At 43.4% G+C, this 19,391-nt stretch overlaps 1 protein-coding gene across 1 annotated transcript in view; it reads left to right on the top strand.

Annotated features, from left to right (window-relative positions):
* LOC311229533 (inositol 1,4,5-trisphosphate-gated calcium channel ITPR1-like) overlaps positions 1-19,391 on the top strand; it is a 323,615-nt gene that overhangs the window by 233,286 nt on the left and 70,938 nt on the right. The window contains 2 exon segments of the mRNA XM_084315609.1: positions 12,423-12,598; positions 16,405-16,569. Of these exon segments, the coding sequence (XP_084171735.1) occupies positions 12,423-12,598; positions 16,405-16,569 (341 nt within the window).

The following is a 19,391-nucleotide window of genomic DNA, read 5'->3' as shown; positions in this document are numbered from 1 at the left end:
AGAAATTTCATCAACGACAAAACGGAGGAAAACAAAAACAAACCCCGCGAACTTTGGAAATTACTCAATAATCAACTAGGCTGCAGTAAAAAACTTAAAACCAGATTCTCAAACATAAACATAAAGACGGACAACACGCTCATCACAGACAAGCTGGATGTAGCCAATTACTTAAACATCTTCTTCACAAACATAGCCACAACACTGGTAAACAAACTACCCTCCCACTCAGGGCATTATGGGGTAGAACACATAGTAGCATACTACAAAAACCTAGGGGTCCACAAAGACGACTTCAAACTTGAAATGGTAACAACCGATGAGGTACCCAAAAAATTGAGCGCCCTCCAACCTAACAAGGCCACTGGCCATGACAACATCCCCTCCAAATTCCTCAGAGACGCAGCAGCCGCCATCACCCCAGTCATCACACACATAATAAACCTCTCTATAAGACAGGGGCACGTCCCCAAGGACTTCAAAATTGCGAGAGTGACCCCTCTACACAAAAAGGGCAGCAAATTAGACCCAGGCAACTACCGCCCTGTTTCTATTCTTACCTCCATCTCGAAAGTCATGGAGAAAATAGTCTACGAACAGGTCGAAAAGTACCTGGCGGAAAAAAACCTAATCTACGAATTCCAATCTGGCTTCAGAACGTCCCACTCCACTGACACATGCCTCCTCTATTTGAACGACCACATCAAACAAGAGGTGGACGCTGGCAAATACTGCGGCATGGTCATGCTGGACCTACAAAAGGCCTTCGACACTGTCAATCACTCCATTCTAATGGACAAGCTAAAAGCAATTGGTTTTGATAGCCTATCAGTGAGCTGGATGCAATCCTACCTGGAGGGGAGAGAACAGATGGTAGAGGTAAACGGTACTGTTACGACCCCTGTGAGTCTAAGGGTAAAGGGCTGTAACATAACAGTTGGTTGACAGAAAAGATGGACCAGGTTTGTAAACAACAATGATATTTATTGAATAGAGGCAAAGGAAGCACATGTAGCTCAGGGGTGAGCCCAGGCCAAAACAACAAACAAACACCACTATACTCCAAATAAACACAATCTAATCTATGGTAAAAGAGATTACATTACCTAAACTACTCTTACCTAACCAAAACAGGAGAAAACAATGTCCAAAGGAAATGGCAGCTCACCCCATCTGTGCTTCCTGAGAAAGAGAGAAAAACACATTAATTATACAGAAACAAAAGCAGAATATATACAAAAACAAACTATGGCTGACAATGCTCTCTCTGTGGCCACACACACACAAGGAAATTACTACTAAGCACCAAAGGCAATAAATGAAATGCAATACTGTCAAAGTTACAGGTTTACCAAAAACACAACATGCCTAGCCTCATGCCAGAGAGAGAGAGAGACTGAAGTGAGAAGCCATGTTTTAACAGGTGTGGGGTGATCCATGATTGGGTGGTGTGGATTGAGTGTTGGAGTCTGGAAAGCCATCCACCAATCACTGCTGTGTTGCAATAATGGAAGGATTGGCCTGGCAGGGACCAATGGTAAAGGGAACAATGGCTGGAGGGAGGAAACAAACAAAATGGAGAACACACACACATGGAGACACACACTGGGGAATATATACATTGGGATGTAACACCCCCATACATAAGACAAAAAACATGCCTACATAAACTACCAACTAAACATGTTTTTTTTTTCTCCCTTTAACAACGAGATAACATCCCGAGATAACATGCACTCCAAAACAAAGAGCTATGAAAAAACTAGCAGCAACATAAAACGAGTCCACAGCAACATAGACCGAGTAGACAGCAAAAATAGATCAAGTCGACAGCACGAGAGATTCAACTCCGAGATAGAGCATCCGCCAACACATTCTCAGACCCCTTCTTATGCTTTATGCTGAGGTTATAATTTTGCACTATGAGCGCCCAACGCATGAGGCGCTGATTGTGGTTGTACATCCGCGACAGAAAAACCAATGGGTTGTGGTCGGTGTATACTACCACTGGTAATACGCTCGAACCGACATACACCTCAAAATGTTGCAACGCATACAACATAGCCAAAGTCTCCTTTTCAATAGTGGAATAGTGTAGTTGATGTTTGTTAAATTTCCGGGAGAAATAACAAACCGGGTGACTGACACCATCATGATCTTCCTGTAATAACACCCCTCCAGCTCCCACCCCGCTGGCATCCACCTCCAGCTGGAACGGCAGGGAGAAATCTGGAGCAGAGAGAACAGGGGAACTGCATAAGAGAGCTTTAACACTATCAAATGCATTTTGACAATCAGCTGTCCAAATGAATGGTTTGGACGGGCTACACAGGCTAGTGAGAGAAGTGACGACAGAAGAAAAGTTCCGGCAAAAACCACGGTAATACCCAGCCATCCCAAGGAATCTACGCAATTCCCGCCTAGTAGTAGGCACTGGAAAAGTTGTGATTGCAGATATTTTTGCATCCACCGGACGCACTTGGCCTTGTCCTACCTGCTTACCAAGATAGGTAACCGTAGCCTTGCCGAACTCACACTTGGCAAGGTTAAGGGTCAGGGAGGCTCCAGCTAAGCGGTCAAAGACAGTTTGCAAGGTTGTCATGTGGTCACGCCAGTTGGTCGAATAGACAACCAGGTCATCGAGATAGGCATTACAATTTGGAACACCAGCCAGGACTAGGGTCACCAGTCGCTGGAAAGTGGCCGGGGCATTACGCATTCCAAAAGGCATTACAGTATATTGCAAAAAATTGTCAGGAGTAACAAACGCAGAGATTTCCGAGGCACGGGGGGTCAAAGGGACCTGCCAGTAACCCTTTAACAAATCTAGTTTGCTAACATAGGTGGCAGATCCAAGGTTGTCAATACAATCTTCCATGCGGGGCAGTGGGAAGGAATCAGGCACGGTGACAGCATTTACCTTTCGGAAATCAGTACAAAATCTAGGAGTTCCATCCGATTTGGGAGCTAACAAGCAAGGTGAACTCCAGGGACTGCAACTTGGCTTGGCTAAACCATGTTTTAACAAATAGTCAACCTCCTGTTGCATCATGGCCCTCTTGGTGATGTTAACACGGTATGCATGTTGCTTGATAGGCACAGCATTGTTAACATTAATATCATGGGCCAATACAGAAGTACAGGAGGGAACATCACCAAACAGAGCCATGTAGGCCTGAATCAAATTTGTGATGTCCTCTCGCTGCTCCTCAGGTAAGTGTGCTAAGTGAGTGGGCAGGTTCAATAACATCTCAGTGTTGGACAATCTAGCACCCTGATGGGCTGCATTGCGCAACTCTAAGCCATCCACATCCTCACCACTAACGTCAGGAGAGTCCGGAACTATTGGAGTTGAGGCAACAGCAGAGACGGCCAGTCCGGCTGTCTGGTCTGAGGTCTTCACCTGCACACTATCTCTGGAAAAATATGGTTTAAGCATATTGATGTGGCAAACACGAGAGTGACGTTTACGATCAGGGGTGCGAACCACATAGTCTGTATCACTTATCTTCTTGTCTATTGCATACGGTCCGGAAAAACGAGCGGAAAGAGCAGAACCAAGGATAGGTAACAGGACTAGAACCTTATCACCTGGCTGGAAAGATCGAGAAACAGCTTTCTCGTCATAGCGCCGTTTCATAGTTCTCTGGGAAGAAGAGAGCGCTTCTTTTGCGAGAGAGCACGCCTGATGCAGTCGCTCTCGAAACTGGCTAACAAAATCTAGAACATTAGTGGGTGTGCTGGCACCCTTTGACATGAACCGTTCTTTAAGAACTTTCAGAGGCCCTCTAACAGTGTGCCCAAAAACGAGCTCAGCAGGACTGAAACCAAGAGACTCCTGTATGGTCTCTCGTGCAGCAAATAGAACAAGGGGGACACCCTCATCCCAATCTTTCTCTGTGTCTAAGCAATATTTACGCAGCATGGACTTTAAGGTCTGATGCCAACGTTCTAGAGCCCCCTGAGTTTCAGGGTGGTAGGCACTGGACACTATATGTCGGATACCCAGGGACTGTAACACTTGCTCAAATAACCTAGACAGGTAGTTGGTGCCTTGGTCCGTTTGTACTACCTTAGGCAGTCCAAACGTGGAGAAGAACTTCGTCAAAGCCTTAACTATTACAGGCGCTGTAATTCTGCGAAGAGGGATAGCCTCAGGGAAACGGGTGGCGGTACACATTATTGTCAACAAAAACTGATTGCCGGCTTTGGTCCTTGGCAACGGACCAACACAGTCAACTATGACATGTTCAAATGGTTCACCGACCGCTGGTATAGGACAGAGGGGAGCAGGTGGAATTACCTGGTTTGGCTTTCCGGTGATCTGACAAGTACTACAGGTACGACAGTACTGTGCTACATCGGACTTCAAACCGGGCCAAAAGAAATGTTGAAGTATTCTGTTGTATGTTTTAGTGACTCCCAAGTGTCCAGACCAAGGGTGGTCATGGGCCAAGAACAGTACATGCTGACGATAAACTGCAGGGACAACAATCTGATAAACAGTGCTCCAGTCTGGTACCTGATCTGGTAGCCCTATCTCCGATTGTGCATGCTCTGCCAGTCTAGTACCATGGGACCTCCATGTACGCATCAAAACTCCTTCATCCACAAAATAAGAATGCAACTCTCTCCTCTGTTCTGTTTCAAGAGAAGAGAAACATTTTGCAAGAGAAGGGTCAGCCTTCTGGGCAGTAATTAGCATTTCACGAGTAACAGGTAACTTCAAAGCGTCGGAACTAGTTACAGTTGTCTGTGGGGGTACCTTACTATGAGTCGGTGGTTTGTCAGCGGTATCAGAAGTTGGAGCCAGCAACTCCTCCCTGACAAAAGCTGAAGCAAAAACAGAGTCAGACAAATTAATTTCATCACCTCTCCTTTTCAATTGAGCCTGAGTGACAACACTTGCAGAAAAAACTTCAGGGAAGTTCTGTGACAAGTCATCAGGCAGAGAATCTGTGTCTGGGTGATCCAACACTTCCAGCACAGCGTTCACCTGTCCTCCAGCTAAATCATTTCCCATGATAAAGGAAATGCCTTTAACTGGCAAGGAAGGTCTCACCCCTATTTTAAAGAAACCAGTGACCAAATCAGATTGTACATGAATACAGTGTAATGGGGCTGGCACGAAACCCATCTCAATACCTTGAACCAGGACACTAGAACCACAGGAAGATTTCTCAGACAGAGGTAGTACATCAGAGAGGATAAAGGATTGTGAGGCTCCAGTATCTCGTAAGATCTGAACTGTACACTGATCTTTTGGATCCCCTGTCAAGGAAACTAAACCCTTGGAAGTAAATGGCCTGAAACAAGGATCGAGAACATCCTGATCATTGTGCACCTGTTGATCGGAATCAGGTGCCATTTTAATCAGACCAACCCCTTTGGGTTGTCTAAAGTTCTGAGAGGACGGTTGCTGCTTACGTTTCAAGGTTAAACAGTCAGAAATAACATGACCAGATTTATGACAGTAGTAACATGTCCGCTCATCTTTTGAGCGTGGAGGTGACATTTTTGGTCGGGGGTGTGTGAATTCTGAATGGTTGGGGACAGAAGGTCTCTGAGAGAAATCATGGGGGAGAAACGAGTCACGCCTATCTACAAACACAGTTTTATGGGTTAGCGCAAACTCATCAGCTAATACAGCAGCTTGCTGCAGAGTGGACACTTTCTGCTCACAAATTACAATACGCTCTGGCAAACGATTCTTAAACTCTTCTAATAGAATGAGTTCTCTGAGAGAGTTAAGATCTGAGGCCTTGCTTGCTGCACACCATTTATCAAAGAGAGTTCCCTTCTCTCTAGCAAACTCTACAAAGGTCTGGTTGACAGCTCTCTTGTGACTGCGAAACCTCTGCCTATAAGCTTCGGGCACAAGCTCATATGCACGAAGGATGGCAGCCTTCACAGTATCATACAATAGACTATCTTCTAGGGAAAGTGTTGAACAAACCTCTTGGGCTTTACCAGTCAATTTGCATTGAAGCAACAAAGGCCAGACCTCTCTTGGCCAGCGCAATGAAGCAGCAATACGCTCAAACACATTAAAATAAGTATCAACTTCGGTCTCTCGGAACGGAGGCACCAAAGCAATGTGTTTACTTATATCAAAAGTGTGTGATGAATAAGCTGTGGAGGAGGACATACCCGGGCCTTGTGGAGGAGTCGGTGTAGCAGAGTTGGATTCACTCCTTTGGACTCCCAGCTCCAACTCCCGCAGTCTGAGCTCTTTTTCCACCTCAAGCTCCAACCTACGGATGTTAACAGCCCTTTCATTTTCCGCCTCAAGCTCCATTTTACGAAGCCGATACTCCGCCTCACGTGCTTGTGCCTTCTCCTGAGCCTCCATCTGGAGACGGGCTATTCTAACCTTGACCTGGGCCCCTTCTCGAGACCCAGTTGACACAGGAGAGGTCAAGTGAAAATGTGGCAATGTGACGTTCACACCTGCCTTTTCAGCACCATGGGCTTGCTCCTCAGAAGGCGGTGCTTCTGTAAGTTCACCAGGAGGACTTGCATGTTCATCAGAGACCGCAGGTAAAACAAGCGTCCCCTGCTCCAACAGCTTATCTACCACAAGACACCTGATATCCTGCTTAAGATGCTTTTGTTGAACCGAGAGTTGAAAATGTGTGGCAATCTCCACTAAGTCTGCCTTGCGGCAGCTATCTAGCGCTTCCCAAGTAGGATTGCTCAAGAATTTCCCCAGATCAAAAGTACTAACTGCCATTATTTTTTCTTACACAAATGCCATTTTTACACAAAGTAATTAATAACTATACAAGTGTAAACAAACACAGTTCACCAAATCCATCAACCAACAATTGAACACGGGTTACAAGATCCCGGACGAGCCCCCATTTATGTTACGACCCCTGTGAGTCTAAGGGTAAAGGGCTGTAACATAACAGTTGGTTGACAGAAAAGATGGACCAGGTTTGTAAACAACAATGATATTTATTGAATAGAGGCAAAGGAAGCACATGTAGCTCAGGGGTGAGCCCAGGCCAAAACAACAAACAAACACCACTATACTCCAAATAAACACAATCTAATCTATGGTAAAAGAGATTACATTACCTAAACTACTCTTACCTAACCAAAACAGGAGAAAACAATGTCCAAAGGAAATGGCAGCTCACCCCATCTGTGCTTCCTGAGAAAGAGAGAAAAACACATTAATTATACAGAAACAAAAGCAGAATATATACAAAAACAAACTATGGCTGACAATGCTCTCTCTGTGGCCACACACACACAAGGAAATTACTACTAAGCACCAAAGGCAATAAATGAAATGCAATACTGTCAAAGTTACAGGTTTACCAAAAACACAACATGCCTAGCCTCATGCCAGAGAGAGAGAGAGACTGAAGTGAGAAGCCATGTTTTAACAGGTGTGGGGTGATCCATGATTGGGTGGTGTGGATTGAGTGTTGGAGTCTGGAAAGCCATCCACCAATCACTGCTGTGTTGCAATAATGGAAGGATTGGCCTGGCAGGGACCAATGGTAAAGGGAACAATGGCTGGAGGGAGGAAACAAACAAAATGGAGAACACACACACATGGAGACACACACTGGGGAATATATACATTGGGATGTAACAGTACTCTATCCCCCCCCCTCACAGTGAGCTGTGGTGTTCCACAAGGAAGCATACTAGGACCGCTACTCTTCCTAATTTATGCAAATGACATGTCGTCAGCCTGTGACTGCAACTTGTTCCTGTTTGCGGACGACTCAGCCCTGCTGGTCTCTGACAAGAACAAATTGCAGGTTGAAAAAACCCTCAGCACGGAACTAGGCAAAATCTGCATATGGCTCGCTGATAACAAACTATCATTACACATGGGCAAAACAGAGTCCATTCTCTTCGGTTCAAATAACAAACTCAGCAAGACCGACGGATTCTCAGTTACGGTGGGTGACAATATTGTCACAAGGAAAGACGAAATTACCTACCTGGGTTCCATCCTAGAGGCAAATCTTTCCTGTGACAAAATGGCATCCAATGTAATAAAAAAAGTCAACCAACGAACTAGATTCTTGTACCGGATCTCCTCTCTGGTAAACAAGAATACCCTGAAGACTCTGGCAGGAGCACTCATTCAAGGGTACTATGACTATGCGTGCACCTCATGGTACCAAAGCACCTCAAAGGCGCTTAAAACAAAATTACAAACATCACAAAACAAACTGGTCAGACTACTACTTGACCTGAACCCCAGAACCCACCTCACCCCTGCCCACTTTGCCAACCTAGGATGGCTTAGAGTAGACGACAGAGTACAGCAACTTGCAATGGGCCTGGTCTACAAGATACACTATACGACCGGGGTGCCCATGTACATGTCAAAATACTTCCCAAAGGTCAGTGAATACCACAACCACTACACCAGAGGAAGCTCAACAAATCATGTTAAACCCAGATTCGGCTCAAACAAGGGACTAAACACGTTTCGCAATTATGCCACAACAATGTGGAACGCCCTACCCAAAGCTGTAAAGGAATGTGAATCCCTGCCCACATTCAAAACCGCCCTTAAAGGGCACCTACGGGAGGCTGCAATTCGAAACTGGCCACCGTAAATGCCCAAAACCCCCACCACCTCCTAATAGACAGTCTCCTCCCCACCGCATGTATATATTCCCTCCCCGCCGTATGTATATTTCCCTCCCACCCACCCACCCCCTCCTAATGTACAGTCCCCTCCCCATCATATGTATATACTCTGTCAGGATCTAGGGGTAACAGTACTGTATATTTGAATACCGCCTATGTCACAAATGTATCAGTACTAAATACCTATATGTCCCTATGCCATAAATGTCATGTATGTTGTGTATGTCATAAATGTCTATATGAATTGAAAATGGGGGACCCTGATGGAAACAAGACAAACGTCTTTCTCAGGTCTGCATCCCCTTAACAATTGTATGTATTGAGCCGTACTGTATTGTACCCATTCTGCAATCTGTTAAATAAAGTTTTCATTCATTCATTCATCCTCTCGAAGGGTAACGGGGAAAAGGGAAAAATAAAATAAAATGCCTAAGCATCCATTGAGACTATTGTACACCCTGAGTAGCTGAGAATAGATTCTACATCTGACAACCCTGACAGCTGTACACACCGACCATAGCCTACAGCCTACTATGTTTCCCTGTGAATGACTCCCTCGAACACCTTTTCATTAAAACATTTTAAAATATTTTTTTATATATTTTATATTATTCTTTATACTTTGACTTTTGACTGATGTATTACAGATACAACTGCATTATGATAATGTGTTGATGTACTTTGTGTTATGAGTCATACCTGAGTCATGTGTCTGATGATGGCAGTGATAGGGATACTTGGGGAGGGAGGGGTTCTGTTACATTCTACTTTGCCTTCTTTTTCCTCTGTGGTTGTAGCTGAATGCTTATGTTCCAAGCATACTGTACCGGCAGACATGTTTAGGGGGGACGGGAGGGTGGGAGGGAGAAAGATAAATTTTTTTATTAACTGTATATTGTATTTGAGACTTGTATATTTGAATAAAAACATTAAAAAAATTTTTTTTAAAGGAACCCCAGCCTGATTGTGACGCGAAGAGCAAAATGTCCGTTGTGTGAATATGGTCAATGTAGCTCCATTTAGGCTCTTAACTCATTGAGCGCCACGCCCCTTCCGGGAAATTATGGCTTGATGGCCACCGCTTTAATCAATGGGAGGACGGGGATATTTGCGAGTGCTTAAAATATATCTTAAATTATGGCTATGGGTCTAATACACACGTCGCTTATCAATGAGTTGCTTGCAGTCAACATGTACAAAACGGATTGTTTTTTCATCGGTACATTTCCGTTTTATACCGTTTTGAATACAAGTATAGTTTTGGTGATTTCTAGTAATTCCAGAGAAAGACGCGATAATAGCCCTTTAGTGGAATACACAAAACACGTTGTCATTTTTCGGCTGATTTATGAATCGTTTTCAAATAAACGCTAGATTATCGATAGTATATGTGTCCTCATGCACGATACAGAAGCGGGCTGAAAAATCGCTTATCCGTGCATTGGTCGGCGCTAACGGCACGCACACACACACGCGCGCGCTCCGATGGCGGTGAAAGGAACATCTGATTAACCCAAGATTTGTAACATAAATTCCTTACCTCACATCTGATGTCCTGCAAATAGATTCATCCAATTCCTGATCGCCATTCCAAATATTGATCGTGTTTATTGATCCAACGTTATATATCCAAAACACATAATCCACGCTGCTCCCAGCCTCCCCAGTCAATGTGGTATAACGATACTGCATGCCCGGGAAGGAAAACCTGGACCGGAATATTTTTTTTTGATGCACAGTCCCAGCCAATCCAATCCAATGATGTGCAATACCATCCGGGAGACGATAGGCGGCGGTATTTTCCCTTTTGCGAGCTCAGACCCATTCCCAATGATAACATCAGGTTGGATGGATGAAAATTAATGGATATCGCTAATAAAAGAAATAACGATTAAAACCCGACTATACTCGTGATTGGCGCTCAAGCGTCGGCGAGTTAACCCGACTATACTCGTGACTGGCGTCCAATGAGTTAAAGGAACATGCCAACATTTTGGAAAATTATCTTATCGTCTTCTCCAGAGAGAAAGACAAGAAGATAGATACCAGTTTTCTCTCTGTGCGTTCAGTAGAAAGCTATTAGGTTGCACGTTAGCCTAGCTTAGCACAATGAATGGAAGCGGACATGCCCGGTTAGCCTTCGGGAGAGGTGTTAGTTGGACAATGCCTAGGCACCGTCTACTTCCATTCATTGTGCTAAGCTAGGCTAACATTCAGCCAGATAGCTTTCTACTGAACGCACAGCGAGGAAACTGGTATCTATCTTCTTGTCTCTGGAGAAGACGGTAAGCTAATTTCCCAAAATGTTGCCGTGTTCCTTTAAATCACCAAGGTTCCGACAGTGAACTGTCTTCATCGGGGTATCTGCCAATATACAAACATTTGTAGACATGTTCTTCTTCTTTTTTTTCTTTTTTTTTATCAAACAACACAACATCAACATCAACATCAATAATAATAATAATAATAATAATAATAATAATAATAATAATAATAATAATAATAATAATAATAATAATAATAATAATAATAATAATAATAATAATGACAAGACTATGAGAAATAATAAATACCTACAGATCAAAACTTAACTAAATATACAAAATACCAAATAAAAATGAAAACATCACAAACAACATTTGTAGACATTTTCAAAGAGCATTTGGGCTTCCAGTCACCTGTTCAGAATGCTTGTTGTGCAGTGCCAGGTGGAATATATTACCAGTTGCAGCAGGTAATCACCACAGGCTCTGAATACTAAATAATATCATACAAGACAAAGAAATTATAATTATAATTAAAATAAACTATAATAATCATTAAAACAATTATATAATAAGTATTTAACATTTAAGTATATACATAATATCTGATTATACTAATAATATTAATAACGTCAATCTTGTGGACATCATAAATACTAGTCCATCAGAATAATGAGATAAAGGTGTAGATATCCTCTGAGAGTCCTAGTACTTCAGAGAAAACATTTAAAACTCAAACATTTAACCCACAGGGTCCTAAAGGACTGCTCCAGAAAGCCTCTGGTCCATATTACCACCTCTATTTGGTAGGATGACTTGTTCAATACCTATAAACCTTAACGAGACTACAGGGTGGCTTCTTTCCAGGAAGTGAGGTGCGAGCGGAGAATCTTTGTTACCACAACGTACTACAGTAGTTCCGAGACGTGTGTTTTTAATTCTCAGCTCGCAAAAAAACAGCCAAATACAAACAAAGCCTCCGGCTGGCTAATTCCGTCCGCACGCAACACACACATTACTCAGCGAAGGTGTCAGAGAAAAAAACTTGATTGTTTCGGTATCTGCATCGAATTATTTCGATACCGGTCTGGGAACACAGCCACCGTATATAGCTGCCCTGTTGGACAGGAATGCTCCAGCCCATCAAACACGATCTACTGTAGTAACTGGATCACACTTAAAGTTCCACAGACTAGTACAGGACTCGGCAGGACAGCATTCTCTTATGCAGCCCCAAAGTCCTGGAAGGACATTCAGTCAAAGTTAAAGTTGGAAGTTCTTCCTTCCCTCACGGAATTTAAATGTCTGATTTCATTTCTCTGTGATTCATGTTGTACTGTAACTGTTTTTAACTCATTGCACTGCACGTTGTTTTGTTGTTCTATTTTGTTGTACACTCAGCAGTTCTGTAAAATGAGGTGGCCTCACCTCAGAGCTCACCTGAGTATAAATAAAGGTTTCAATCAATCAATTTCAAGCGATACCTGAGCTCTATCCGTAATGTGCTTGTCTGTGTGTGGTTCTCTTCAGGTGTACTGGACCCCCACCTGTCTGCCTTGCTCTGGATGGGCATGCTGGCAGCGACGACCATCGTGATCGTTATGCCTCAGCCGCTGGGCATCCGCGCCCTGGTCATCGTCACCATCTTCAGGCTCATCTTCTCCGTGGGCCTGGAGCCCACCCTCTTCCTGCTGGGCGCCTTCAACGTGAGTCCTGCTCCCTTGCACCGTGTGTGTGTGTGTGTCTCATGTGTGTGTGTATGTGTGTGTCTTTGCTTGTGTGTGTGTCTTTATCTGTTTGTTTGTGTGTGTCTTTGTTTGTGTGTGTGTCATGTGTGTGTGAGTGTGTATGTGTGTATGTGAGTGTGTATGTGTGTATGTATGTATTAGGGATGCTCGATATTGGCTTTTTTACCGATATACCGATATTATCCAACTCTTAATTTTCCGATACCGATATCAACCGATACCGATATATGCAGGGTTTCCCCCATCAAAAAACGGAATAATTTCAGGTAATTAACTAAACATATCTCTTGTCGTGTAATTAACACAACATTATGCATACTTTGACAATAAATAAAATAATAATTTGTTCTTACTTTCTTGCCTGGGTAAATCAATGTTAAATAAATGTAAAAAATAAATAAAATTTTGAAAACCGATACAGATATTTTCCGATATCACATTTTTATTCCAATATCGGTAGGCCGATAATATCGGACATCCCTAGTATGTATGTATGTATGTGTGTATGTATGTGTGTACTGTGTCTATGTATGTGTGTATGTATGTATGTATGTATGTATGTATGTATGTATGTATGTATGTATGTATGTATGTATGTATGTGTGTATGTGTATGTGTGTATGTATGTGTGTGTCAGAGGTTATAGGGATACTAGCCGTCAGATGCTCTTTATAGCTCAAAAGATAAGAAACAGGACTTTGAAGAATTCTTTATTTGTAGCACATTACTACATCGTCATGCATCGACACACACCTGCGAGATGGGAGACACATAGGACACACACACACGCATTTTTCTGGGGTCGGTTTTTTTTTGTCTTTTTTTAACCCTCGAGTCACCCTTGTCGTAGTTCTGGTCAAAAAGCTGTGTGTTTGTGGATAGCGTTGGCTAGATTTTATGTATATGCCAAAAAAGTTGCTCAGTATCACATCTTGGACTCGCATTACAATAATCCATGTTTGTTTTTTAAAATCAATCACTATTAAGCGCGTGAACAACAAGTGTCAAACCTTTCACCCTAGTCGCAGAACTGGACAGGTTAGGGTTAGGGGGTTAGGGTTAGGGTTAGGGTTAGGGTTAGAGTTAGGGTAACTCTAACCCCCTAACCCTAACCCCAACCCCAACCCTAATTTAAGAAATGGTTAAAATCCTGAAAATGAATAAAATGAATTCTATATGTATGGTGAGGACTGAAGTTAATAATGATATTCATGAAAGAAAATTGGAACAATACATGAAAAATATATGTTTTATTGAGATCGCAGTTTCGGTCACTAGGGAGACAGGTAGTGGGTTTTTTGAAGGTTGACTCGAGGGTTAAGGGGGGGAACCCTTGTGAGCACGGGGGGAGAACATGCAAACTCTACACAGAAAGACCCGGGAGATACCCCCCCACCTGGGTACCTGGCAAACCGGGAATCGAACCCAGGAATCGGACAGCTCAAATTGGTGCGAAAATAAATTCTCCTCACACACTTTGTGCTCTCGCATATTAAGTGTCCCTGCTGAAGCTCAAGTCAGACCCACGCCCCTGTGTCCATGAATATGGAGAGTCACGCTTCCCTCATTCCTATTCTCTGATTATCGAAGTAGCACCTGTACTCCTGGTTGTCTTAGCACTTTATTTACCAAGGAAGATAGATTAACAGTGTGCAGAATGTCTCTTTTTCTTTCTTTCTTTCTTTTTTGATCCACAGAAACAGAGGTACTATATATACATACATTCATACATATTGATTTCAACCCCCCCCACCCACACACACTCATCCAAGCTGCCCACCACTGCTATGTATGAGGTCTCGATGTCAACCCCGGCATCTGAACCTCCCCGCCCCCCCATGCCCCCTCCTCGCCTCATGCCCACTATCCAGCCTCTCTCTCTCTCTCTCCTCATACCCCCGTGCCAGACCTCACACGACCTCATGCCCACTCACCCACTCTTGCGTGTGGTGTCACCCTTGGCCTTTAACCAGAGCTCTCCCTCCTGGCGAGCGCCTGGATGTACGCTGGGGGTGTGAAGTACGTCACTGAACTCCAGAGACGGACGCTACTTCCTGCAGCAGCCAGAAAGTCTCCACATGCACACACATACGCACACACACACACACACACACACACACACACACACACACACACACACACACACCTACGCACACACACAGCACATGCACCACATGCATGCAAATCATCCACACAAAATACACACGCACACACATAAAAACATACCCACACACACACACACACACACACACACACACACACACACACACACACACACACACACACACACACACACACACACATAACTCACACACATAGATCCTTGTCCTCCCTCTCCTCATGGTGTCCTCATACAGCCTCTCCTCATGGTGTCCTCATACAGCCTCTCCTCATGGTGTCCTCATACAGCCTCTCATCATGGTGTCCTCATACAGCCTCTCCTCATGGTGTCCTCATACAGCCTCTCCTCATGGTGTCCTCATACAGCCTCTCCTCATGGTGTCCTCATACAGCCTCTCCTCATGGTGTCCTCATACAGCCTCTCCTCATGGTGTCCTCATACAGCCTCTCCTCATGGTGTCCTCATACAGCCTCTCCTCATGGTGTCCTCATACAGCCTCTCATCATGGTGTCCTCATACAGCCTCTCCTCATGGTGTCCTCATACAGCCTCTCATCATGGTGTCCTCATACAGCCTCTCCTCATGGTGTCCTCATACAGCCTCTCCTCATGGTGTCCTCATACAGCCTCTCCGTCCTCTCCTCATGGTGTCCTCATACAGCCTCTCCTCATGGTGTCCTCATACAGCCTCTCCGTCCTCTCCTCATGGTGTCCTCATACAGCCTCTCCTCATGGTGTCCTCATACAGCCTCTCCTTCCTCTCCTGCCAACATTAATATAACAGTATGTTCTCTATAGACACCAGCCAAGGCTCCTGTTGATGCTTCTATATGGAATGATCCATGGAGGACGTTATGTATCATATTGTAATTGAGCACATTTTCAAACTTTATTATCTAAAGATGGTAAGTTAGTGTTGTGTTCATTCATAGTTAAAGACAGTAGAGGTTGAGTACTTTATTATCTAAAGATGATAAGTCATGTTGTGTTCATTCATAGTTAAAGACAGTAGAGGTTGAGTACTTTATTATCTAAAGATGATAAGTCATGTTGTGTTCATTCATAGTTAAAGACAGTAGAGGTTGAGTACTTTATTATCTAAAGATGATAAGTCATGTTGTGTTCATTCATAGTTAAAGACAGTAGAGGTTGAATACTTTATTATCTAAAGATGGTAAGGTAGAGTGTTGTGTTCATTCATAATTAAAGACAGTAGAGGCTGAGTACTTCATTATCTAAAGATGGTAAGTCATGTTGTGTTCAGTCATAGTTAAAGACAGTAGAGGTTGAGTACTTTATTATCTAAAGATGGTAAGTTAGTGTTGTGTTCACTCATAGTTAAAGACAGTAGAGGTTGAGTACTTTATTATCTAAAGATGGTGAGTCATGTTGTGTTCATTCATAGTTAAAGACAGTATAGGTTGAGTACTTTATTATCTAAAGATGGTAAGTCATGTTGTGTTCATTCATAGTTAGAGACGGTAGAGGTTGAGTACTTTATTATCTAAAGATTGTCCAAAAAGGACTTCCAAATGGTTCCTCGATGCAAGGGTTTGATAAATATAAAGACGGGGGCAGCTTTACCAGACTCCCTAAAATGAGATACCAAGTTTTTAAGCGAGTCCCTGGGCTTCACCTTCCAGGTTTGCAACAAGATCATCTTCCTGATGAGCTTCGTGGGGAACAGAGGCACCTTCACGCGGGGATACAAGGCCATGGTGCTGGACTTTGAGTTCCTCTACCACCTCATCTACCTCATCATCTGCACCCTGGGAGTCTTCGTGCACGTGTTCTTCTACAGTCTGCTGGTGAGGGTCTCGCACACGCACACACGCACTTGCGCGCGCAAAGACACAAACACACGTACACACACACACGCACACACACACACACACACACATGAAAGACACACAAAGACACATGAAAGACACACACACAAAGACACATACAAAAACACACACACACAAAGACACATGAAAGTCACACGCACAAACACACATGCAAAGACACACACATGCAAAGACACACACACACACACAAAGATGCATGAGACACACACACACACGCAAAGACACACACTCACAGACAATCACACATGCAGACACACGCACACAAAGACACAAACACACATGAGAAGACACACACACACACACACAAACACACGAAAGACACACACAGACCCACACACACACATGCAATGACGCAGCAGACACACATGCAATGACGCAGGCGCACACACACTCAGTTAGTAGAGAATTTATTTTTAGCATGTGCTGAAGATGATGATGAATAGTTTTATTTTCGGTCTTTGTTTACAGATAAATCAAAAGGAAAAGAAAAAAGAAAAAATCACAAATGTACATACATGAAAAAATGAATAGGCTGAAGCACATGCTTATTTTTGCCTATCCTTTACGATTCTTAAAAACTAAATATACTTTAATATAAGAAATAAAATCTAAAAATATGCTGCAAGATAAAAAGAGAAAATAAATGTTTGATGTTTTACTCAAAACTGTACTCCTGAATTATTTTATCCTTCAGGGCCTTTTTAAATCTCCCCTGAGAGGTACACAACTTCAACCCATCACTAAGACTATTCCACAATTTAACTCCCAAAATTTAAACACATCTAGCTTTTACATTAGTTCTTACCTTTTTATATGTTTTAAGAATACACAACCCTCTTAAATTATACTTTCCTTCTCTTGGTTGAAAGAGACATTGAATACAAGCTGGTAGGTTCTTACTCTTAGCACGAAAAATGATATCCTAGAAGTTGGTGCACTAAAATAAAAATGTAAATAGTACTGAAATAAAAGACTGACGTTCAGACTGTGCTCGGGTACCTTCAGCAGAAGACAGTCATTTGAGTGAGTTGGATAGGGTCTAAGGTTCCAAGCTATAGCATCATTGCGATATTTGGTAGCTTCTAGATAAACACATGTTTATTTCGCCTCTCTGTACTGTTTTATCATACTTGTAACTGAGTGGTACAATTCCCTGACTGTATTGATAAGTATGGTATCATTAAATCACTACCGCTTTATGTACTTTAACTACTGGCCATACAGTACACAATATCTAAATATGATGAACACTTTCCCACCATGAAACCAGGTCCACACAAAGGTAATAATCAAATATTTAATATATAGCAAAAGGTACATATAATATTCACCATTACATTTATGATTTGAATGCTCTTGTAAGGCAAATGAGTACTCGTAGGCAAATCAACACTGAATGTCCAATCTCTGGTTACGCAGGAAGCAAGTATGCAACCTGGCTCTTAGGGAATTATATCTATGGTCACTTAATGATTATAGCTGGATATACTGTAGGGGTCCTCCCGGTTGTAGGCCGGTAAGGGGGGTAGGAGAGCCGTCGGCCGTATCCCGTCTGGTCAACGATGTCTAGAGAGACTTCACGTACAGAAGACAGTGCAGTAGAATCTTGATCCACAGATGAATACACCTTGGCTCTCTTGTAGGCTGTAGCTGTAGCTGTAGCTCCACAGTGAAGAAGAAGCGAGGCGACCTCAGTCTGGTCTGAGCGCCGTCTCACCTTGACTCCTTTCGGGGTAGATCCAACACTCACCGGTGTTGGCGATTATCCGCTCCACAAATCAAAGTACCAAAGCAAATATATATTCCATGCCGCATAGGGCTCAGCAGTCGTCGGGTAGGTAATCCAATGTACAGGTCCACTCGGTCCTCGCCTAGAACTCCTCGGATGAAAGCACCACGTGTGGTCTGCCCAACCTGGTTAAGACTCTAGATAACACGAGGAAGCGATGGGGGTGCTGCTCACTTTAGAACTCTAACCGCACGATGCACCATACATAATAGACTATTATTACTTAATAGAAATACGGTGCCAAACTCTGGCAATTCAGCTATTAATTCGCACGAGGTCTCACTGCTATTCTAAGGCCAAACAGGCCATACTACACCGCACGCGGTATCGTGGGGTGAGGCTTCACGTTCTGTTACTTAGTTGGGTAGAAGGGTAAAGGACTAAGAGGAATTCTACATTTCTTGCGCCATATTTATATGCACGGTGGACAAATAGTGCCACTCTGCTTTCGGTAGCCGTATTCCTGCGCGGAGCCGGGGCTAGTAAGGGCATGTCTCGTCGGTACCTTTGAACTTGAACGCCAGGGGCTGGTCCCTGGCGCCTGGTCCTTTTGTCCAATAAGAGAATGAACTATTATGGGCTGTAGTAGAATAAAGGAATATTCCGTGTATATGTACAAGGAATATACAAGGGATATCAAACGATATACAAATACTATTCAATATATATCCATAAATAAATATATATATTCGGTTTAATCTGATCCTTCACAACAGCCGCCCCCTAATTAGTCCCACCTAATTAGCTAAGCAGAGACAGATTAACCGCACTGTCCACTACTCAATGTCCGCTGTAAGGGTCAGTCAACTCACAAAGTCATAGGGTCATGGTCGTCATCGATAGTATCGGGGAGCCTTGGCAGTTCTATTAGCCTCGCCACGGGTCGGGTGTAAGTCCGTCCTTGGACGAGCACTTCAGCTGCTCGGACCTTTCCATCGGCACCGGTGATCACTTTGCTTACGCAGCCAGCCGGCCACATAGCTCGGGGTAG

The sequence above is a fragment of the Notolepis coatsorum genome (assembly GCF_963971535.1).
Source record: "Notolepis coatsorum genome assembly, chromosome: 6".
NCBI lineage: Eukaryota > Metazoa > Chordata > Actinopteri > Aulopiformes > Paralepididae > Notolepis > Notolepis coatsorum.
Note: the sequence above shows the minus strand (reverse complement) of the source record. Positions and strands in the feature narration are given on the sequence as shown.